Below are 22951 nucleotides of genomic sequence, written 5' to 3'. Positions count from 1 at the left end.
GGCCGGGCCAGGCCGGGCTCCCAGACGCGCCTTGTTGTCCCGCAGGCGGCAGGCGGCCCAGCTGCAGGGCGGCGAGAGCGAGCCGGGCGCGCGCGGGCCCGGGCAGCCGTGCAGAGCCGAAGCCGGACTTTCCATCAACGTGGGCATCTTCAGATAGCACCGGGCAGGGCTGGCACGAGGCCAGCTCCGACCCCCGACCCTGCCTCGGGGCCGGGGGGCGAGGCGGCGGCCCGGGGACACAAGCATCAGCCCAGGCAGGGTGGCTTCCCCCGAGGACAGGCCGGCGGGTGGGCGCGGGGCGCTGCCCGGCCCCGAAGCCCTGCCCCCGCGAGGGCCGGGCGGGAGGCGGCCCCGGGCCCGGACGGACTTGGCCTCGGCCCGCCCCGGAGTCTCCGGCGGCCCAGGGGCGGCCCGGCCCGGGGCCTCATCCGGGGCATTTCCGCAGTTGTTGGCGGAGCCGGGAAATAAAGAGCGTGAAACCAGCCTGAGCTGCTCGTGCGTGGGCGCCGGCCCCGGGGCGCGGGGGGGGGGGGGGGGGGGGCGGGGGAGGCCCCCTCTGCGCCTGCGCCGCGGCCGCTCCTCGCCCCCGCAGGAGCGGGCCGCCACGCCCCGGAGGACACGCTCCGCTTCCGGCCGGGCCCCTCCCGCGCGGGGAGCCGGGAGGAGGAGCGGCCCGCCCCGCCCCCTCGGGCCGCTGCGGCGCGCCCGGGACGTCACTTCCGGGCGACCCCGGAAGGCGCGGAGGTCTCACCTTCCCGGCCCGCGGCGCCCACTCGCCGGCCCCGGCGCTCTCCGGCCGAGCCTGCGCCATGGCTACCCTTCTCCTGAGCCCCCGCGCGGCCCGGGCCGTGGCCCCCGTGCTGTGGGTGCGCGGGCTCGGGGCCGTGGGCGCCCCACGCGCGGTGAGTGGGCCGGCCCGGGTGACCTTGGGCCTCGCCCCGGAGCTGGGGGGGGGCGGAGGAGGCCTGCGCTCACGGCCGCGGGGTGCATCGCAGGGGCCCCCGAGGTCACCGCCCCGGGAGGCCCCGCCCCCGATGCCCGCTGCGCCCCCTGCGGTGGCCTCGGGCCCCCCCCCCCGTCCCCCCGACTCTTCCCGCGGCCCCTTCCCGGCACCCCGGGGCTCTGCGGTCTTGCCGGAGGTTCCTCGGGGCGCCCAGGGCCCCGCACTCCCCGGCCTCGCCCCTGAGCCCCCGGGCCTGCCTCCCTGGTGCCAGCTGCTCCGCCCGGGCCGCAGGCACCCACGCAGGACTTTGTCTTGGTGAGACCCGGGGTGGCACGCCCGTTTGCCCCGGAGCCGGCGTCCTCCTTGCTCACCTCCAGCCCGGAGCACCCTGGCTTCCTCCAGGACTCGGCCCCCCGGCCGGGCCTTCGCCGCCGCCGCACAGGCGTTCCGCAGTTTCGGTTGTGTCCGACTCCGACCCCGTGTGGGCTTTCCCTGGCAGAGAAGTAATAGTGGTTTGCTGTTTCCCTCTCCGCTTCATCTTATAGATGAAGGAAACGGGGTCAAGTGACTTCACCGGGGGCCACAGAGCTAGTGAATGTCGGAGGCCGGATTGCAAGCGGGTCTTCTGACCGCAGGCCTGGTGCTTGGTGCCCGCGGCAGCCCCTGCCTGTCCAGTAGCAGCCTCTTAGGTCCGCTGTGCGGATGAGTTCATAGACACGTTTAAGTTCCTTGAACGTGTTTTCTTTCCTGTCTCGTGTTTTCTTTCTCTAATGTTTAATTCAGCGATTCATCTGTCAGCTGAATTCTTATCCATATTTAAGAGACCAGTTCACATGTCGATTCTTTCATTGAGTCATTAAGACCCTTTTCTCCTTGACCTCACAAAGCATTTCCTTTTATTTCTCTAATCTATTTTCGTGGATCGATTTGTATAATAATTAGGAACATGCACAGGCGCATGCACCCACACACACACACACATCATTTCATCCCCTACAGCATTAAACCTCTGGGAACACAGCAGGTCTTCTCTTAGAGGGACATGTATTTAGAACAACTTAATAAATGTTACTTGGAAATGCAACAAGCAGAGTTGAAAATGTTACAGTTTGAAATTCTTTCCTGGAATTTTGATCTTATTGTTGGATGTTGTTTTTTTCCAGGCAGGAATTCATACAGGTTTGCAGCACCTAAGGCAATATGGTCCCTTGTCCTATATCCTTGGTGAGAGAACTACAAAGAGATTCACTCAGAAAAGCAAAGTGATAACCTTGGATGGCAACATACGTTCCGGGAAAAGCGAGCTCGCAAAACAGTTGGCAGAAAAACTAGGTATGACCTCTTTTGTAGAGAAAATTGAGCAAAGTCCCAGGATTGACTTCTCTACAGACCAGGTCCTGCTCCAAGAGATCAGAATCTATTCCCTGGGTCTGGATTTGTGCTTTCTCAATTGGCTCTGCAGGGAAGACCCTCCACAAGCCTCGCTACAGAGAGTTTTTCTGGACCAACTTTGTTGAATTGTTGTAGTCTGCAGTCCTTTTTCTCATGTAGGTTTCTTATACCTGTAGGTGTACCTCGGCTGAGACTGGCACTGACTGGGGGACTTCCTTTCTTCCCTGCCCAGGTATGAAACACTTTCCTGAAGTCGACATCCATTACTTGGAGAAGCACTCTGGGGACGGAACCATTTTGAGTTCAGAGCTGGGGGCCAACTGCAGCTTGGAGAAGTTTTATGACAATCCCCGGAGTAATGACGGCAACAGTTATCGCTTGCAGGCCTGGCTCTACTGTAACCGCCTTCTGCAGTATGCTGATGCCCTGGAACATCTGCTGAGCACAGGTGAAGGGGCCCAGAGAACTCTGTTCACCAGGAGGGGAGGAGTCCAGTGGTGGAGACCCAGCAGACACTGAGGAGAGGGTCTGTGTGGGGCCTTAGTGGGTGGGCCAGGAGAGCAGCCCTGGGTACTTCCTTATAGCCTGCCTCATCTGCATTCTCACCTTCATGTTTATTGTGCATACCTGGAGGGGAGATCTGGGCTTTGGGTGGGCCTGGCATCCCTCCCAGTTCTTGTCTGTAGAACTTGCTTTCTTGACAGTCACCCCGACTTGAGAATGGTGAATGTTAGAGTCAGAAGCTCATCAGCCATGGATGGATGCTGCTCTTATTTTAAACCCATAGTCATGATCCTCAGATAGGTTCTGTAGCTCAGGGTGCAGACAGTGGGCCTATCAGCTAGGCTGATTTGGGTCACATCCTGCCTGTGGGACCCTGAACCTGTCATTCCACCCATTCCCTCCCCCAAAACTCTTGAGCTGCACTCAGGAAATTGTGGCTCTGAAGCCAACCAAGCCCTTTTTGTGGATGTGGCATTTTAGAGCTGACCAAGCCCTTTTTTCTGCCCCCAACCATTTGAGAGAGATGGGGTTAGAATAAGAGTCATTGTTGCTATCTTGCAGACCAAGAAACTGGAACGTGACAACTAGGGTGTTGGGCCAGGATTCAAAGCCCCCTTCCTTGGGTTCCTCATCTGATTGAAGAGGTTGGGGAGGTCTTGCCTGGGAGGCTGGGAGCCCTCACCTGCTGTCCTTAATCCGTGGACCTAATGACGCCGCTCTCTTTGTGGTGACAGGACAAGGTGTAGTTCTGGAGCGCTCCATCTTCAGTGACTTTGTCTTCTTGGAGGCCATGTTCAAGCAAGGATTCATTCGCAAACAGTGTAAGTTGGCAGCATCCTTGGAAACCTTCCCTGTGCCCACAGCCACATGGACGCATCCTGGGGGCTGCGGCCTGGTGGCAGAAATACAGCAGGGCTGTTCTGAGTGGGCATTCTGAGCTGCTTTACTTCTTGGGGATTTCTGAGCTCTCTTCAGTTCTTCTGGCTCCTATTTCTTTCTTGTTGCCAACAGTGTTGTAGGTTCTTGTATTTCTTTTTTTTTTTTTTTTTGTAAGGCAAATGGGGTTAAGTGGCTTGCCTAAGGCCACACAGCTGGGTAATTATTAAGTGTCTGAGGTCGGATTTGAACCCAGGTACTCCTGACTCCAGGGCCAGTGCTTTATCCACTGCACCACCTAGCCGTCCTGGTTCTTGTATTTCTTTAGTCACATTGCCATTTGATGGGGCTTGGACTCTGGCTTGGAGAGGGACCCCCTGGGTCACAACCTCATGCTCTTTTACTCGTGTTGAATGACTGACACTGGCACAGTAGCAATCAGAGAAACACAGGGAAGGCCATTTGGCTCAGGAGCATCTATTCTGCCACCACTTTGGGATCTTTTGTTCTTGTGTTTCTTTTGTGAGGAGTGGACAAAGGTAGAGTTGGGATGTTTTAGAGGCTCCCTTTGAGTTGGGGCCTGGCACAGACTGGCCAAGTCAGAAGAGCCGCAATGGGGTGTCTGGCTGGCAGAGAGCTCCCCCTTCTCCCTGGTGTTCCTTGTCATTATTCCTGCCTTCCTGAAGCCATCTTCTACCATGAGGAGTCCTGGAGCCTGCTAGCTGATCTCCCTTCACACCTGCCTTGTCTGTGTCACCGCCTGTTAGTTCCCAAAGATGGCATGCCATTTTTACTTTAGGGTTTTTTCCTTCTCTCCTGGTGTGTCTGCCTGCTTTCCTTCTCCTGTGGCAGGGCTATCTTCCCACTCTTCCTTTTGAAGTTAGACCCGCTGGCATTTGTAGCCCTATCAGTGCTGAGGAAATGCTGTTCATCAGTCCTCAGACCCAGCTCCTCTTTTTGTGAGCCTGAAATGTCCATGCCTGCTGCCTTTTGATGCCAGTGCTGGGATCGATCCCCTGAAAGTTAGTCCTGTGCAGTCACTGTCTCTCTCATCACAAACCTGTTTTGTTCTGAGACTCGCCAAACTCAGAAGCAAGCTAGATTTGAGGCTGGGCCAGTCCACTTCCCAGGATTCTGTGCTGCTTCCATGGTGCATGGCTGACCACTCTAGAGTTAGGTGCACCTTTTACATGAATAAAAAATAGAATGGAAACAGAATGACAACTTCCAAAGCATTCATTGGAGCACTTGTTGCTTAGGTAATCTAATGAACTTCAGCTGCTTTTTAAAGAGACTTTGTGCTGGGGGAGGGACCAAAAGAAGGGTCCACTAAAGTCTCCTGACAATGAACTAACTTGATGGTTGGGGAATGTGGCTTAAATTTCCTTCTGCTACAGATCTTGGCAAGACCATGGTGGAGCACCCATTCTAGGCAATTCTGTGTGTTCTCAGCTGCTTGTGCCAGCAGGGGAGGATTGGGAAATTGGGAGCTAACCCTGAGTCATTGCCTTGTCCTTAGACTGGTGTTTTTTCCCTTTTTCCCCAGGCGTGGACCACTACAATGAAATCAAGCGCCTCACCACCCCTCAGTATTTGCCACCTCATCTGATTATATACATTGATTTGCCTGTTCCTGAGATCCTGAGGAAAATTCAGGAGAAAGGAAATGTAACTTAGCCTTTCTGTCCAAATCACATCTTTTCTTTGCTGTGTTCTCTAATGTGTTTGACCATTCAGAAATCATTTTAGCACCGTCCTTGCTTACCCACTCTCAGGAGGTACCCAGTTGGCACATGGGGCAGAAGAAACACCCACTGCGTTGGAGAAGGGATTCTCCTGGGGGGGGGGGAGTGCTGGCAGTTGTCTTAATGACATTGGGCATCATACAGGACTATGTGAACCTTAGTTTTACTTCACTATCCCTTTGTAACTGAAAATTGGCTAGGTCCCTTATCCTTTTATTCCTCAGGAATCCCAAGATATTGGAGGAAGGAGAATCAGGAGAGATCTATCACAGCACTCTCATTTCATCTCAAAAGAAACTGAGGTTCAGAGAGATTAAATTGCAAAAGGTGTCCGTGCATCACATGGAGAGGCAGGAGTGACAGAATGTCATCATTCTTTTAGTTTTCCCCCTTCCCCTTCTTCCTCCCATGGGGGGGGGTCCTAGTTCCTTATCTGTGAGGTGGCTGAGAATCAGTTCTCTTTCCCTTCTGTTGGAAGGTAGATGGAACATTTAAATTAGCAACCTTCTGGATTCTGGGAAGGTCCTTCTGAGCCTTGGGGAGCTTTGGCACAAAGCCACAGCTAGCATTCATCTTTGGGGCTGTGGCTCCACTCACTGTGGCAGAAGTAGATTTTTAGATTGACCCCAAAAGAAGGCTCCCCCCCCCCCCCCCGTAAGGAGTGGATTTACCACATAGTCAAGGTCTAGGAACTTCGTGGGCACCTCTGCTCCTCAACCCTTCTGTGGTTGAGCACCTTACCAGTGTACCACCTCTTCATTGAACATCCCCTAATTTCTTTGGACATGAAGACAATCTCCCAGTTATATACGCTGGTCCTTGGAGAGATTTGACCCACTTTACATGACTTCTAGGTTGACATGAAAAGCCAGGCCAGCCTGTTTTTGTGTACTTGTGGGGGATCATCTGGATGTGCGGAGAGTGGGCTCATCCTTCTGGGAGTGGGACTGAGGGAGCTTCTGCTACCCCTCGACTTGGCTCGCAGTCAGCTTTCAATATGGACCTGAGAGACCTCTTGGGGGCCAGGCACAGGCTGCAGCCCCCACTGTCCCACTGTAGGAACAGGTGAGGCCAGATCATTTCTCAGGTTCCTCCTTCCTCTGATAGACTGATTCCAAACAATCTAGCAAACTCCTGGAGACAAAGGGAAGGAGAGAAGCAGTTCCTTGAGAAATCTCTGCGTCTCTCACCAGTCCTTTATGAAGTGCTTCTTAGTGACTGGGGCACATGGTGTTTGATCAGTCTTAAATATTGGATGGTTTGATGGTTTGATGGATGACTCCTGCTTCATCTCCTGTCACCATGTCGCTCCTGTCTTCCTTTGTTTAGGCCCACGAGAAGAAGATCACAGATGCCTATCTACAGGACATTGAGAATGCCTACAAGAAAACCTTCCTTCCAGAAATGAGGTCAGTCGTGCAACTTGCTAGCCTTATCTCCTATGTAAGCTGGCCTTGTGGACAAATGCCCCTGAGCCTTCGTCCTCGTGCAGCCTGCAGCCTACTCTCTGTTGGTCTGAATCAGGCTGTTTACATTTAAAATTGGTCAATTTGACAATAGCATTTAAGGTCATAGATCTCCCTCGATTTCTTTGGGTTGAAGGTATGAGCCCAGGCTAATTGGCATAGCATTGAAAAAAGCTTCTGAAAGCTCCACCTTTGGTCAGGGGTTCCCATGGGCCATCCCGCCCAGCTCATGGCTTTTACAGCTAAAATCACAGCTGATGGTCTTCCAGTTCGGGCTGTTGTATGAAAGGTGCCAGTGTGTGTGTTGCCTGAGAGGATCATTGGTAAACAGCCTTGGTTAGGGCCTCCTGACATTGGGTACCAGACCTACATTGTGAAATCCAGGCCAGATGGGATGGCAAGAACCTCAACATTCCTTGAGCTGTGAGTGTGACTGGAGAGGAACAGATGGGAGGAAACGAATGGATTTGGGAAGGACCTATTTCTAAGGGTTATAAAGCTGATTCCCAGTATACACATGGTTTGAGTTGTGAATCAGATGCTTGGAACTCAGAATCTTCTTTCTTGAAAGTACCCCTCAGGGCCAGCCGAAGCTTGCATGTATGATTAGTGTCAATAGCTGCCACCAATATACGCAGGCACTTTTTTCTCAGAAATACTGGTGCTTGAGAAAAGTAATTTTTAACTTAGAGAGGCCTAGATGGGAATTGCAGATTTTGTGGACATTCTAACTTGGAGTTCTGAGCCCTGGTAGGGCCTTGGAGATGTTGAAAGGTGTTGCCTGGAAGTGTGTTGAAAGATTTTAAAAGGTGTCATTTCCACCTATTTGATCCTAACCTATCTTTTATGTTGATTAGCTATAATTAAGATCATTTGAAGGGTTTGGGTTGAAACTTGGGCTTTCATAAGCCAGGGGAGCACCTGGTGTGGAAGATTCCTCCACTAATGACCTTGAGGATGTCTGATCCTCCCAGAGTCTGTCTGATCCCAACAGCCTGGAACTTAGGAAGAGTATGTAGGGACTTGGATCAAGTGTCAGAGTAGAGATTTGATTCCAGTTCTTGTGAGTCTATTGACAGTTCTGTATAACTTGAGGTGCTTGGAACTGCCCTCTCTAAAGTGACTGCTGGCCCTAAAAGCTCTGGGATCCACGAGTGCGTGGGGGGAGAACGATGTGATGAGCTGTCCATGCATGGGGCCCACCCTTGCCTGCTCTGAGCAGCCACCACCTCCTGACCCAGGCCTGGTGGTGGAGGCTGTGGAGGGAGACCCCTGTCCTGAACCTGGGTGACTGAAAGATTGGTGCTATCTTTGACAGAAACAGCAATGTGGTGGGGAAGGTGACAAGTTCTGAATTGGGCCTGTTGATTTAAGATGTCTGTGGAATGTGAGATTGGAGTTGGGCGGGGGAGTGGTCTGAAAGTTAGGTAGTTATCTGCGTGGAGATGATTGATAGTGGAACCCCCTGGGTGCAGAGACCCCAGGGAAACTAGAGTATCCAGGGTGAGAGTCTGGTCGCTTGGTTCCAGGAGGACAAACAAGAAGCCATAGGACCAAGAGAGGGCCATTGGGTTTAGATGGGAATCGAGATAGAAGAGAGTCTTCTGTCAGAGGTTGCCTATGGCTTTCCTATTCTGACAGTATTCTGGATCACCAGCCTTCCTGATGGGGCTCCAGCCCAGGTTCTGGACCTCACACTGGGCTGTCTCCTGAACCAAAGGAGGATGGGGCGTCTCCTGGCTCTGGGACTTTGTGCATCATCAGCACCTTCATAGTGAATTGGAAAGGGTTTAAATTTAATTTTCTTTTTTTCTTTTCTTTTTTGTAGTAAAAATTGTGAGATTTTACAGTATACTGCAAAGGAAGCAAAGGATGTTGAGAAGGTAAGGGTTAAAATAGAGAGATGGAGAGGTTTGGGTTTTCTTTCTTATCCTTGAACACTTTGAATTTTAACTTTTGGTAAATTGCAAACTCACATTTTATATGCTTCGATGTCAAGACAGTTCCATTTCCTCATCTTCTGAATGGGACTAATAATGGGGCCACCCTCACAGAATGGTTGAGAGGACCAACACACACACACACACACACACACACACACATACATACGCCCTGACACATGTGCACTCCCCCCCATACCTGTTCCCCTCTGTCCTCTGATTGGAGGGCTGGACTACTGGACTCCTCCCAATACCTTCAACTCTGGAAGGTGCAAACTGGTATCTTCAGCACTTAATCAGTGAGGTTTGGATAATTCCTCTGGCTTTTTTTAGAGATAAGAAGTTGGAACCTCAGAGGAAGTGACCTGGCCCAGGTCAGAATTGCCCATACCATGTGATCACCAGGCCTGCGCCACACTTGCTAGAACCCATGGCCAGGATTTGTGTCTTTGTACAGAATTCATAGTTTGTTCAGGCGCTGCTGCTTTGTTTATATTACAAAGGAATTGGGAAATCCAATCCACTTTCTGCTATTTGGCATCTCTGGTTGGGATAGAGCAGGAGTTGGCAAACTGGGCTGGGGTGGAGGGCAAAGACATCCCTCTCTGGAAGCTGTGGGGAGAAATGAGAAGGTGGTCAGTGGAGAGAGCTGGAGAGCACCCTTTGGGTTTGGTCATTCAGGAAGTTACTGGTGACCTCTGTGGTCCCAGTTTCAGGAGAGAGGTGCCAACAGATGTGAAGTCACAGGGAACTGGAGAGAGAGTAGGTGATGTAGGAGAGCTGTGGAATGGCTCTTACTTTGGCACCAAAAGTGAGAAGAGGGAGACCCCAGTGTTTGTAGGGGGGTGAGAATAGGAAAATGGGTTTGTTGGACCCCAGGCCTGGAGGAGCCAGGTTGGGGGTGCGGGTAAGAGGGGGAGGCTTGTCCTGCTCTTTGACTGGATTGTAAGGATGAGAGAGTGGATGCTGACCACAGGCCTTGGGATGGCTGAATCAGGAATGAAGGAAGCATTGGTTAAATTCTTTCTGTATGCAAAGCATTGGAAATACAAATGGAGAAGTCCAGACAGTCCCAGTGATCCAGGAGCTCAGTTGGTCACTTGGAAAGGTCCTTAGGCTACAGGGACAAAGCAGGTGACTAGCCCTCTTGTTTTGTGTCATTGTCACTAGAAAAGGAGAGCATTTCTGTGGCTGAACCATTTGACCGGACTAGGGACTCTGGGCACAAGACTTGTCTTTTCTGGGGCTGCAGGGGCTCTAGGAGCTGTTGTCCAGGCTCACCTGGAAAATGTGGTGGACCCTAGTCTAGAACTTAGACTCAGGATCTGGGGCTGGCCAGGGGACACCTGAGAGGAGATGAGGGTACAGGTTGTGGCAGGGGTCTGACTTGTCTGGGTATGTTTCCCCTCCCTGTGGTGCATCACTTCCTCAGCCAGGTTGGGACATCTGACCTGGGCTGACCCCCTTCAGCTGAGACTCTTCCCTGGATCTTTGTGGATTATCACTATGGGCACAAAGATTGAGAAAAGGATTTGGAGCTGATGAGATGTCCTCGGATCTTTGTCAGATCAGTGAATAATGGAGCTCTTTAGAATTGGTGACTTCTCTTCAGAAAGTCTTTCCTGACCCCCTTGAAACAGTTGGATGGCAGCTCCCTGAGGGTAGACCGGACCCTTGGGTGGGGGGGTTGTGCTTATGTGTCCCAGTGTCTTGCCCTCAGTAGCCTGTTCACACCTACTTGTGTAGAACGCAGCTTAGCACACGATGTTCTTTTCTCAGATTTTGGAAGATTTCGACTATGTCAAGTTTGATAAGGGACCTTGGCTGGAGCAAAATGACCGTTCTCTCCACCACATGAGGATGCTGTGAGTCTGGCTTTGTACTTGTGGGGTTGGCGGGGCAGGGCCCAGTAGTTCAGTGCTCTGGAGGGCACCTTGCCAGGTGTGCCCACTGGCCCTAGCACCTCATGGTTTGGTGAGGCAGGAGTCCTGAAATCAGCAAAACTGACTTCACCTCTTAGAACACTTGGTTCCAGGCTGCTTCTTGAGTTTCTCTTATAAGTTTTTTTGAATTGACAGCTATTTCCCCTGTTTAGTCCATGCAATACTAGGGTGGCCCTCTGGGAATAAGCTGCAGTCCCTTTAAGATAGTGTATAAACCAGTAAGAGACTGAAATTGCAACAAAAACCTAGAACCTGCTGGTCTCACCCATTTCCTCCCCTTGGCATTTCCCAGTCCCAGCTGATGTTGGTCTGGAGACCAGGGCACCTTTGTCCTTTAGTTCCAGGAAACCACCATGTCCCTGTTGGTGGCCCCCCATGTGGTTAGGAAAAGGGAGTAGACGGGCTGGACTCATCTGGGGCTTTAGGGGGAAACTAGGCTCTGTCCTCCCAGATTCTTGGTGGCTCCAGGGGCACCATGGGGATCTCATCCTCCCTGAACACTGTGGGCCTGACCTTAAGCAGGTCACTTCCTGCCCTGGAGTTTCCCCCTCTAGAGAGAAAAAGGACCTAAAAAGATATCACTAGTCTAATCCTAGAAAACCTGGAGGAGGAAATGAGGGAGTCATCCAAAGGAGGGGAGCTTTGCTGTTGGGGTCTGGATTCTTGGCTCTGCCTCCACCGTTAGTTTTGAACTGTCCAGAGGAGGAGGTTCAGCCCTAGGAAATACAGTGGAAGGCTCAGTTCAGGACACCAGTTAAAATGCTTATGGGTGTGGAAATGCATCATGTGTTCTTTGAATTCATATGAGGAAAGAGACCCAAGCAGGAAGGCTGCACTGAAGGCTGGCTTTAACAAGATTTTGAAGTGATGATTGTTGAAACCGCTTTTGTGGTTGACAAAAAGTAGGAAAAATACATTCGTGTCACAGAATAAACATTTCTGGAAATAGAATGAAAAGATGCAGAAGGGGAACATTTGCTAAACCTTGTTCTCTGGTGGTTAAATGAAACCTCGTTGATTAGAAATGTTGTGAACTATCAGGAAATAAAAAAAACAAACAAACATTTATTAGGCCTTGCTTGTGTTCCCCAAGCTGTACCAGACTCTTGGGACACAGAGAGATGAGGGAAGTGGCCTTCCCTTTAAGGACATTGCATCATACCTAGGACAAATGGTGTCCATCCTCACAGGCACACCAAGGCCGTCATCGGTAGTCCTGGAGGGAAAGATAGCTAAATTGAGTTCTAAGCCTGGGAAAAGTACTCGGTGAGGAGGCCACATTAACTGGACTGGGAGGCTGGAAGGGTGTACGAGCTTTCCAAAACAAACAGGCAGCAGGAACCCCAGGGGGGTTGAGAAAGGTGGTGGATTTGTTCTTTAGGAATATGACTGGGAGAGGGAGAAAACAGGAATATCATGGGGATGTTTGCTGTTGCCCCTTTCAAGGTCACCCGAGTTCCTTCTTGGGGGGAGTTGAGCAGGAGAATCTCTGCAGAGGAGAGTCTCCTTTTCTTCTTTGTTCTGGACTCTTTTGGTCCTCCCATAGGTCTCATCACAGGTACTTTGCCCTCAAAGGGCAGCTAGGTGGCACAGTGGGTGGAATCCTGACCTTGGCAACAGGAGGATGGGAGCTTGAATCCAGCTTCAGACACTTGGGCAAGTCACTTCACCTTGATTGCCTTGCATCTAGAGTCATCAACAGTTGTCCTGATCCATATCTGGTCCCTGGACCTGGTTGACTCTGGAGGAGAAAGTGAGGCTGGGGACTTAGCACAGTATCCCCCTCACTCAAATCCAATTCAGGTGCTTGTCATGACATCATCTCCCTGATGTCTTCTTTGAGAATGAAGGACAGTCATCGCTTTGCCCTTGAAAGTCTTGCAACTCTTCCAGAACCAAGGAGATCTCTCCTTTCTTCACAAGACCATTGCCTCCTCATTGCCTCTGGCTGGCAGTTCTCTGCCCTTATCTTCTCAAATGTTATTTAAACATTTGGCAGAGTTGACCCGGCACCAAGATAACAGCCTTCCTCAGGGTTGTCCATTCAGATGTATGCCATTATCTCTAGGATATGTCTTCAGCTGCTTTCTTTGTCCTCTGTGCATGGTTGAGTGGGACCTTATTTTCCTTGAGAAGGCTTCTATTCTTGGAAGTTGTATTTGAAAAAAATGAGGGAAGCTCAGCTGCCGCTCAAAGGCTATTGGATGGACACCTAGGGAGAGTCATCCAGGGGTTCAGTCTTTTTGGGTCATCTGAGGATGCAGGAGTTTATGCTTCCCCTTGCGAGCCTCGTCTTCTGGCAGTAGATAACCAGCTTGCTTACTGAAATAGTCCTTCACTGAGGAAGATCTGAGGAAGGGCTGAGTTCTAAGCCATGGTTCCTCCTTCCCGAACTGACTCTCTTCTCTCTCCTGAGCTCCCTTGGTCTTTTGGTCCTTTGATCCTTTAGGATGTCTCCAAGGGGGTGTCCCTCCCAAACAGCCTCGATGACCTATCTCTGCAGATCCACCCCCCCCCCCCACCATGTATCTGGGGCTCCCTTTTAGGTTTTCCACCTTGGTGTCTTCCTGCCCAACTGGCTTCCTTCACCACTTCTCTTAGCTCTTTTCTTCTGTCCCTGAGCTCCGACTGTCCTTTTTCAACTCACCCCCTGGTTTTCTCTTCCTTTTTCACCCTAATTCTGCTCAGCTGCTGGGCTTCTTCCCAAAGTGTGGGCCTGATATCATTATCCCTTCCCCTTCTCAACTTCTGGGGCTCCCTGTTACTCATCTCTTATCACAATAGGGTCCCTTCCTTTTTTCATCACATATTGCCAATTTGTTCTCTTGATCAACTACTGGCCCTCCATTCCCTGGACCTGGAATACTCCCCTTTTCCCCCACCCCCCACCCTCTTTTAGGATTGACCCTGTCCTCCTGATTCTTCTCCTTGCCCCTGGCAGTCAGACCCAGGCCCATCCCTGCCAGTCTCCCCATGGAGCATTCTCTTTTTGTTCTTTTATTTTCAAGCCTTGCACCTCCACATGTACTTGAAACAAATTTTGGGATGCTCCCTGCCCCGGTGCCTGTGGCCCCCAGCCCTGCTCCTTTTACAGTCAGAGCCCCCGAAAGGGTCTCCTTCCCTTTGCTGAACCCTTTACCCCTCACTTTGTAAGTCCTTTGCCATCTGGCTTCTTCACTGGCCTGAAACTCTTCTCTCCAAGGTTCCCTGAAAATCTTAGAAATTGTTTTTACTGGTTTTTTTTTGTTTAGTTATTGTAACACTTTGTTTCCCAAAAGGACATGCATCCAGCCATTCACTCATTTTAGAACTGAAAAAAAGAGCCTCCCTTCCACTTCAGCAAAGCTGACCAATCCAGGTATGGTGGCCAAGGCTGGGGTCTACATCCATGTCCCTCCCTCGACCAAGCAAGGAGGTGCATTTTCACCCCTTTTCCTTGAGGATGTTCCTAGCTGCCCTCCTTTCATGCCCCTCGTTTCCATGGCCATGGCCATTTCCATCCAAGTGGTTCCAGGGTCACTGGCTCCAGACTGCTGTATGACTGTGCTGCCCCCATCCATGGACATCTGCTGTTTCTGCCAGCATTTGCTTACCACAGAAGCGTGGCTGGGCACATTGATGTTTGTGGTACCTTGCTTTTGCCTTCCTTGGGGTCTGTGCTTCACAAAAAAAGTTTTTGGTCAAAAGACATGGATAAAACACTTTCTTAGCATCATTCCAGATTACTTTTAGAATCCTGGATCTGCTGTCTCATGGGAACTCTCACACCTAACTGTTCTGTGCTTAGTTTCCTCATCTGCAGAATGGAGAGAAAAGTCCCTCCCTTCTAGTGTTGCACTTGGTGCAAAAACCACCAACCATCACTCATCATTCAGCTCTCTGCCCTTCGTCTGCCCAGGCCTTTGCTCACTTTTGTCTCCTGCCTTCCAGACTGTTCCTTTAGTCATCCCCGACTCTGTGTGGGGTGCTCCAGCACAAGGTCCCAGCCCCTCCACCCCAATCTCGCTCCTAACTGCTTTCTCGCTTTACATGGATGCCTCTGTTTTCTCCCTCTGCATCTACAGACCATTGGCTGGGCCTAGAGCCTGGACCCTGTCCTTAGTCCTCCTCATGCCTGCCTGCCATCTGGTACAGAACAGACACTTGATACACAGCCCCTCAGTCTTAGCCCCCTGACCTCGGCCTCTACTTCATTCTTTTGCTCCGACATATTTTCTTGGTCAGCTTTCAGAAACAGTGGATGAGACCAGACTCTTGTCTGAGCCCCAACTTGTCCCCCCCCCCAAGTCTGTGACTGGTTTTGAATGGAGCATTCATCTGGGCATTGAGGCTGCTCTTCAGGGATCCCATTCCCTGCCCAGCCTGAGTTCCCTGGACCCTGGGTGGGGCCTCCATGGTTGTAAGCCTTGCCACCATCTGGCTGCTGCCCACTGAGGAATGCGTCCTCTTGTTGATGAGGACTTCGTGGACCTTGGGGTGACTGGCCAAGTCATGGGGGGCAGGAATAACTCCTCTTTGTACAATGTGGCATCAGGTCACGGGGAGTTTTCTGGCTTGACTCTGATTTTTAGATTATGCCTTGTGAGTAATGCAGCCCTGCTTGAACTGCCTTTTTTGTCAGGTCTTGGAACCCAGCAGGAGTTGGCTGGCAGGTGTGGGTGAATTGCAGTCCTTCTGGGGCTGCCCAGCCCATGTAGCCTTGGGCAGGTTTGCAGGTGACTGTCCTGGGGCTTTGTGGCACCAGCCATGGAGGCCAAGGAGGGAGATGTGCCTTGGCTTCAGAATCTCTTCTGGCACGCAATCCCCTCACTTTCCATGTAGATGGAGCTGTTGGCCTGTCCACAGCCCCCCAAATTATTCCACGTTTCTGGTAGTTTCTTGAATGAGGAAGATGGGGCCTACGTTTTTAGAGAAAATCACAGTGGTGCCATCTTTAAATTGCCTGTGTGGAGTTACTTGGCTGGGGCTGTCATCGTCCTGTGATGAGCCTCTTCAGTGTGATAGAAATAATTCTCAGAAAGGGAAGATTCCCAGATACTCCAGGAAGAGAAATCATTATAAAGAAGGGGGTGTTGAAGCAGAGGAGAGGGAGGAAGGACCTGGGCTTCTCCAGGGCACCAGACCTCTTCCTCTCCTGGTGCAGACACACAGCGGAGGACCCACTGGCCTTCTGGGCCCCGAGGGAGAGGACCTGCTTTGTTTTCTTGGTTTTGAACTCCTAGAGAAAGGAGAGAGATACCTCTAATGTTGTGTTTTTTCCCCCAGTTTTTACCTCCTTACCAAGTCGTGTCTGGCTCTTTGGGACCCTGGGGACCGTACCACACTATTTCTGTCTGTGGCATTTTCTTGCTGTTAGCTTCTCCAGGGGATTAAGGAAAAGAGAGATGAAGTGACTTGCCCAGGATCACATAGTTACTGTCTGAGACTGGTTTGAACTCAGATCTTCCTGGCACTCTAGCCACTGAGTGCCCTGAGCTTCCTATTGGGGCGTAGCAAGACAACTAGGAGTCAAATAGCCAGTCCTCAAGGAACTTACTTTCTCACAAGGGATGCCCCCTGTTTTTTACTCTTTGGAGTCCTTGGGCCTGTTTAACACACAGAACAACATTGGAGGCTCTCTCCATCTTCGTCTGCTTTCCTCCAGCCCATGGGGAAACCCCAACCCTCGCTCTTTCTGCTGCAGCCCCCAAGGGACTTCCTAGAACAAAACATGCTACAGAAGCGACCCCTATGCCAGAGATCCAAGGGAGCCAACTCTTTTCCTCTGGAGGAGGCTGCTATCCCCCACCTTCATACTCCTCCCAACTAGGTTTTCATTGTGGAGGTGATGTCAGGCCTGCAGAGAATCCTGAGAGCAGAACCCTCAGTATTTCAGTGTATTCGGGCACTATGGGCAGGAGGAGGCTCAGAGAACTGGCTTGGTGGTGTCCCCTCCACAGACTCTCCAAGGAAAGACTCCAGATTCTTTTAAGGATGAGCTGATGGGTCGAGCAGTCCCAATTCTCTCATCGCTCCCTCAGCTCCAGGGCCTGGTATCCACTAGTGATGGATGCCTTGCCTTCTGTCCATCTGCTGGCGGCAGACTACTTCCACTTAGTGCAGAGCAGATGGGTTGTCTTGTTGACAGTGTCCTCTCGCAGCAGGGTGAGGGAGGCCGGGGCTGGGCGCTGCCAGCCAAGTGAACGGAACTCCTTGAGAACCTGACCAGGTTGCTCTAGGGGCTGATTTGGGTTGGCATATGGCACCAGCCCGGGAAAGACTGGACCTGGTCTCAGGTTCTCAGGGATCATTCCCTAGATCCATTGAACTCTTTCCAAATCCCTCACATAGACTCTCTTTGAGGCTTCTTTGGGAGGATCTTGGGCCAACTACTGGGGGGCATTCAGCAGAGGAGGAAGGGAAGCTCAGGGAGGGCCCAAAGCCCCACTGGTGGAAGCAGAGCCCCAATCTGAAGGAAACCGAGTCTGGTGCCTCATCTCTGGGCCACCATGTCAGGGAAGAGCTCTCCGAATGAGAGCAGCGTCTGCCTTGAGCGATGAGCAGCAGGTCACTGTATCCTGGGCCATAATGAGGGCAGGCTGGTGACCACCAGAGGGCCTTTTGGTGCTCAAGGGGGCAATGATTCCAGTGCCTGTGGTGGATGGTGCTTGACTCTGGACCTGACTGCTGTGGAGGGCCCGCCAGAGGTTCCTGAATCCCTTCTGGGGAGAGCTGGGCACACTGTTCAAGGAGGGAGGGAGTCTGGTATGCCTGGCATGCATGTAACCTTGTGCCTGGGCACCGCTGCTCAGCTTTCCCAGGGCAGGACTGGAGGGGAGGGGGATGAGGAGGGGGGGTGGCCTTTGTTCTGTCCTAGAGGCTGGGCAGTGATCTGCACGTTTTCTCTGTTGTTCAGGGTCCAGAATAAATATGAGGTCATGAATTACACCACCGTTCCCATCTACCTCCCGGAGCTCACCATTGGAGCTCATCAGTGTGACCGGCTGTATCACCAGTTCAGAGAGGTAAGGTTTTGGTCTGGTGGGAGGATGGCGGTCCACAGCCTGCCGCCTTAGTTTGTGTGGAGTGCTGCCGCATGCTTTTCTTGTTTCAATAAAGCAAAAACAATTAATTTTCATTAAGGTGCTTTTTCTTCCCAACATTTGTCTCCACCCCCCACCAAGTTAGTTATTAAAACTCTAAGCTGGTGGTTTATTAGATTCTTCGATTCTGGTCTTAATTTGTGGAACTACATTGTTCTATGGAAAATGAACAGGGAATCCCTCCCTCTTGTTGCTCCATTTTTCCAAATGTACAATGGCTGTGTTAATGGACTATTCAGACTGGAGTTTGGTCTGGTCCAGGCTGAGCTCGGTGGCTCCCAGGGGTCCCTTCACTGCCTTGCGTAGCCCTCTTTCCAGTCTCCTGACATTTGACTGGCTGGTCAGATGCCCTCTTCCTGGAGGGTCTTGATGGGAGAATTGGCTGGGAGGTGGTGACTGGGTTTGAGAGGGACTGGGTGGGGAGATCCTTGGAGCTCGTAGAAGCATCCATCCTGGTAGCTTCTCTGCTTTGTCAACCATCATTTACAAAAGAGTGTGGGAATTCAGGAATATTGGAAGAAGATCCAGTGAAGATCTCAGTTTGAAGGCTTGCAATGTTCATCACATATTTGGTTCATTTAGAACCAACCCTAGAATGTCTTATATGAGATGATGTTGATATGCTTCTTTTTTTTTTTTAAATGAGCCTGAAATAATTGTGAGGAAAGCGATCAATCCACTTGTCCCAAAAGGCTTAGTGCAGTCGCAGCCCCAAAGCCTTGGGCTTTGTGTTCCTTCATAGGTCTGACCTGAGAGTCAGAAGCCCTGACTTCTCTTGGGGACATTCCCAGGACAGGTCACCTCACCTCTCTGAGGGTCAGGCCCTCCCTTAATCCAGAGCCGAGTTTGGGCTCTCCTTGGCTGTGGGAGTCTGGTGTCCCCCATCCCTTGGGTTCCTGACTCCCAGTCATCGGAAGTGATTGTGAGACTGAAGGAACTTGAGACCTAGCAGGGACTTCCCCCCCGGGGCTAGCTGTCCCACCTCAGATGAGCAAGACTGGGGATGCTAACCCCTTGCCCCATGGCCCACTTCACTTCTTCATTTGTCCCAATACTTGTTCGGAGCCTACAGAATGCAACAGTGATGGTGGGAGCAAGCATTTATCGAGGTCACTTTATATTCTCCACAATGTTGAGAGGGAGCTGCTACTTTACAGATGAGGAAACTGAGGCAGGTAGCCATTAAATGACTTCCTAGTGTCACCCAGCTCTGTGGCTGGATTTGAACGTGGTGGGTCCCCCCCGCTGCCGGACCCAGTACTCTGCACAGTGATGCCAGCAGGCCTTTGTAGGAGACAAGATGGATGTCCCTGCAGAAGCATCATGGGAGGCCGGGCCCCACTCCTGGACTGAGGGAGGAGGAGCTATGTTGTCCCATTGTCATGTGGTTGGGGGGACGGGGGGGGGGGATGCTGTTGACGTCCTGTGGCTACAAGAAATGGAAGTAACATTTTAATGGTTTTGTTTTGAAGTAAAGGTCTCAAAATGAAGCTGGTAGAAAAAATTTGGGAGAGATGCAAGGCCGAAGGATAGGAGCATGAGTGACCCTCTTCATCCATCCCTGCCCCTCACCGTCAGCTGGGCCCCTTGATGGCAGGTCCCCTCAAGTGGGTTTATATGGACTGGAGAGTGATACTGTCCCTGAGTTCAGTCCAGGTGACTGGGAGGGAAAGGGTTTCATTGCTCTACAATTTGGGGAAAGGCCATTGAACTTTAATGGTGATTTGTAAAACAGAACCAAAAGCCCCCTGCATTCTCCTCTCCTTTTGAGAGCTGCAGCCCACTTCTCTGTTGGCTCTCCCTCTATCAGAAATCCTGTGATCTTTGTCCATTGGCTGCCTCATCTCTGGGACCTGAGTTGCTCCTAGGGTCCCAAGGGTGCCCCTCAGCTCTGACTGCAGACCAGAGGGTTCAGCTGTCTTCCCTACCAAGCCAAGGGATTGAAAGGGAGGCAGGGAGGGTCCCTCGTTGTGGAGGCTCAGTTTCTTGAGGACAAGGTGGAAGACAGAGTTGGGAGGGGCCAGCAGAGAGATTGACTCCGGGGGCTGGTGTTGTCCCTGTCTGTTCCTTCAGTGAGTAGTGCAGGTCAACAGACCCACAGACCTCTAGGACCGACCAGAGCCATAAGGCATGTTTGGAGGAACTGGCCTCTTTGTGCTCAGTAACCATTTATCGAGTGTCCAAGGTTGGGCTCCCTGCTAAGTTATGGCCTTATGGGTACAAATAAAAGCAAAGGCAAGCTTGACCATAGGGAGCTTCCCATCTAATGAGATGGACTCCCCTCCCCACCAGAGGAAGGTCCAGGGTCCACCTGAGGTCCAGTGGCTGTGTGATGAGACTTCCTCTGGGAACCAAGCCCTGATTGGAGGTCCTGAGATGTCCCAGAGCAGTGGAGCCGGCCCAGGAGGCCAGACCAGGTACAGATGAGGAGAGCAAACTGAGGCCGCATTGCATTGGAAGTCTGTGGCTCCAGCTGCCTACTGGGAGCCAAAAAGTAGCATTGCAGGGCCTGTGTGGCCAGGGCAGGGTGGACCAGCCGTGAGGACCTTCAAGGTCCAGGGCAGCTGGTGGGATGGAGGCCTCGGGGAGCCTGGGATCTGCTGCTCACCCCAGATCCTGCTTTTTTACAATTAGCAGAAGTATTGACCTGGCAAGGAGGAGGGAGAGAGGCTATGCCAGGGGCATTGGAATGGTTAGGCAGAGTTTCGGGGAGCCCTGCGGAAACTGTTCCCAGACCACCAGGAGGAGAGGTTCCTTCCAGTACCAAATAGCTGTTTTCTGGTCCCAAACCATTCTCTTTGCATTCTAGTCCCTGGGCAGCTCAGCGTGAACCCTGGGGGGACTGACCACACACAGGACACCTTCCCAGTGGCTTCAGGGCCAGATGTTCCGAAGAAAGCTTGACCCTGAATCGGCAATAAGAAATCAGATTCCATGCTAAGAAATGAACAAAGTTTTTAGCAGCCTGGGGATTTGAGAGGCTTTATGATGTCAGAATCCCTGGGACTCTTCACTTTTTTGTAGATAAAAGACTTGTCCACATTGCCTAAAAATTATAACTACAAAGTATTGGTAGATAAAACGCTTAAGCCCTTTTAACAAATCTGACGAAGGAACACTCAGAGCAGCTGAGGTGGATGCATTTTCCTTTTAGATTAAGTGAAGACTTCAGATGATGTTCACCTCTATCTAAAAACAAAGTGGTGCTTCGTTGACCCTGTCCCTTTCTCCAGCCCCCCCTCGACCTCGCTTTAATGGCCATCCTCCAGGCCCGGGCAGCCCATCTGCCTCCCTTCCTCCACTTGGTCACTCCCTCCTCCCTGAGCCTATTGGCTTCTGCATCACGGGCGGTCTGCCGGTAGTTCCTCCTCAAACCGGACCTCCTGGCTCTGTCTGCTTGCATGTTTAGCTAGTCCACTTTGCTGATCAGTTCTGGTTTGTAACCGGCTCCAAGTTGTTTGCTGATTCCTGTTCTGTCGACCTCAACCTTGAGGCCCCTTTTGTCACCTTTCCCCCCATTACTTTCCTTGAGATTCTTGACCTTCTGTTCTTCCAGATGAATCTGGTTATAATTTCATTCTGGTTCTGTAAAGTGGTCCTTTGGCAGTTTGATTGGAATGCCATTTAAATGAGTATGTTAATTTAGGTCATAGTGCCTTTTTGTTGTCCCGACTTGACCCAACTATGAGCAATTAGTATTTGTTCTGTTATTCAGTATTTTACTGTTAGATTCATATCATTGATGGGTAGGTGAGATTCCCAAGCTATTTTGTCCACTTTGTCATTATTTTAAATGAAAGATCTCTCTGTCTTTTCCTGCTGAGTTTTGTGGATAGGAAACAAATCCTGATTATTTATATGCATTTAGCTTACATCTAACAACTTTCCTGAAGTTAAGGGTTTCAATTAGTTTTTCAGGTTGACTCTTCTAGGGTTCTCTAAGGAAATCTTCAATACCATCTGCAGAAGGCATTCAGGATTTTTTTTTTTTTTTTTTTTTTTGGTCTGTGCTTTGTCTCACAGTTTCTTTCTTCTTCCTGCTCTAGCTGGCATGTTGTACTGTATGGATTAGTAATGGTAGATTGGACAACCTGGTCTCAGCCCTCTCCCCATTAGAAAGGTGTTTGCCCCTTCTGTAGACGGCTGACTCTTGTCTTCTAGGGGAAGGAAGGGTTCATTTATTCCTTTGGTTTGGTTTTTTGTCAAAAACCTGTTTTTGCATCTATTGATGCAATTGCAGCAACCCTGTGATTTTTTTGTTTCTGTTTATCTAGTCCTCATCTCCCTTCCACAAACACGTTCCCGGCTCTGCCTGCGAGACCCTTTATGCTTCTTCAACACATCTTGTCCCCTATCACCTCTGTCTTCACCCTTTGGGCATCTTCCCGTTCGCCACATTGCACCCAGTTTTGGGATTCTGGAATTTCTCTTTCCAGCCCATCCTCTCTGCCTCCAGTGCAGTCTTCCTGGATCCTCCCTTCATCTCCTCCTTTCTCCACAGTTCAGATTCCTCCCTCCCAGGTGATCTTCCTTCTTCCAGTCTCTCTTCTCCATAGCAGTCCCTACTTGATCTGTTTGTCTCCTTCCCCCCAAGTCCTCTGGGGGCTTCTCATTGCTGCTCTCACTCTGCTCTCTCTGTTCATGGACTTCTGTCTCTCCTGATGTCATGTTCTTCCCCAAGCTTGGCGCTTCTCTCCCTTCTCTTTGTCTCTGTAGAAGAACCACTGTGTCTCCTGGGCATTCCCCATCTTCTCTTGAAGTGTCTTCCTCTGTCCTGACTCAGCTTGACCTGCTCCTAGTTGAAAGCCTCTCCTGACATTTTCCCCACCTCTTGCCTCCACCCTTTCCCTTTTCTCTTCCCATGATGTCCTCTCCGTCTTTGGATTGCTACCACTCAGCAGAAGGGTTTGCAAGCAGAGACTTATTGAACTTACTGAATCTTTAGAATTGTCTTCCTCTTGTTGCTACTCATTTTCTAACTTTTTCCTTTGAATAAAATATTGTTAGATCACAAACCATGTATTTGTGACCTCTAACCTTCTCAGTGCATGTGGTGAACT

The 22951-nt window shown here is 51.1% G+C and overlaps 2 protein-coding genes across 2 annotated transcripts in view; both read left to right on the top strand.

Moving 5' to 3' along the window:
- Positions 1–482, top strand: part of USP40 (ubiquitin specific peptidase 40) — a 56078-nt gene extending 55596 nt beyond the window's left edge. Inside the window, 1 exon segment of the mRNA XM_074189844.1 lies at positions 46–482. Coding sequence (XP_074045945.1) covers positions 46–157 — 112 coding nt within the window. The 3' untranslated portion in view covers positions 158–482.
- Positions 483–735: 253 nt separating this feature from the next.
- The window catches only part of NDUFA10 (NADH:ubiquinone oxidoreductase subunit A10), a 38632-nt gene continuing 16416 nt past the window's right edge, over positions 736–22951 (top strand). The window contains exons 1-9 of the mRNA XM_074189843.1: positions 736–902; positions 2107–2275; positions 2568–2783; positions 3574–3660; positions 5262–5383; positions 6790–6869; positions 8755–8809; positions 10646–10731; positions 17705–17813. Coding sequence (XP_074045944.1) covers positions 810–902; positions 2107–2275; positions 2568–2783; positions 3574–3660; positions 5262–5383; positions 6790–6869; positions 8755–8809; positions 10646–10731; positions 17705–17813 — 1017 coding nt within the window. The 5' untranslated portion in view covers positions 736–809. The remainder of the gene's footprint in view (positions 903–2106; positions 2276–2567; positions 2784–3573; positions 3661–5261; positions 5384–6789; positions 6870–8754; positions 8810–10645; positions 10732–17704; positions 17814–22951) is intronic.

This window comes from Macrotis lagotis, chromosome 5, assembly GCF_037893015.1.
Source record: "Macrotis lagotis isolate mMagLag1 chromosome 5, bilby.v1.9.chrom.fasta, whole genome shotgun sequence".
NCBI classification, from domain to species: Eukaryota; Metazoa; Chordata; class Mammalia; order Peramelemorphia; family Peramelidae; genus Macrotis; species Macrotis lagotis.
Note: the sequence above shows the minus strand (reverse complement) of the source record. Positions and strands in the feature narration are given on the sequence as shown.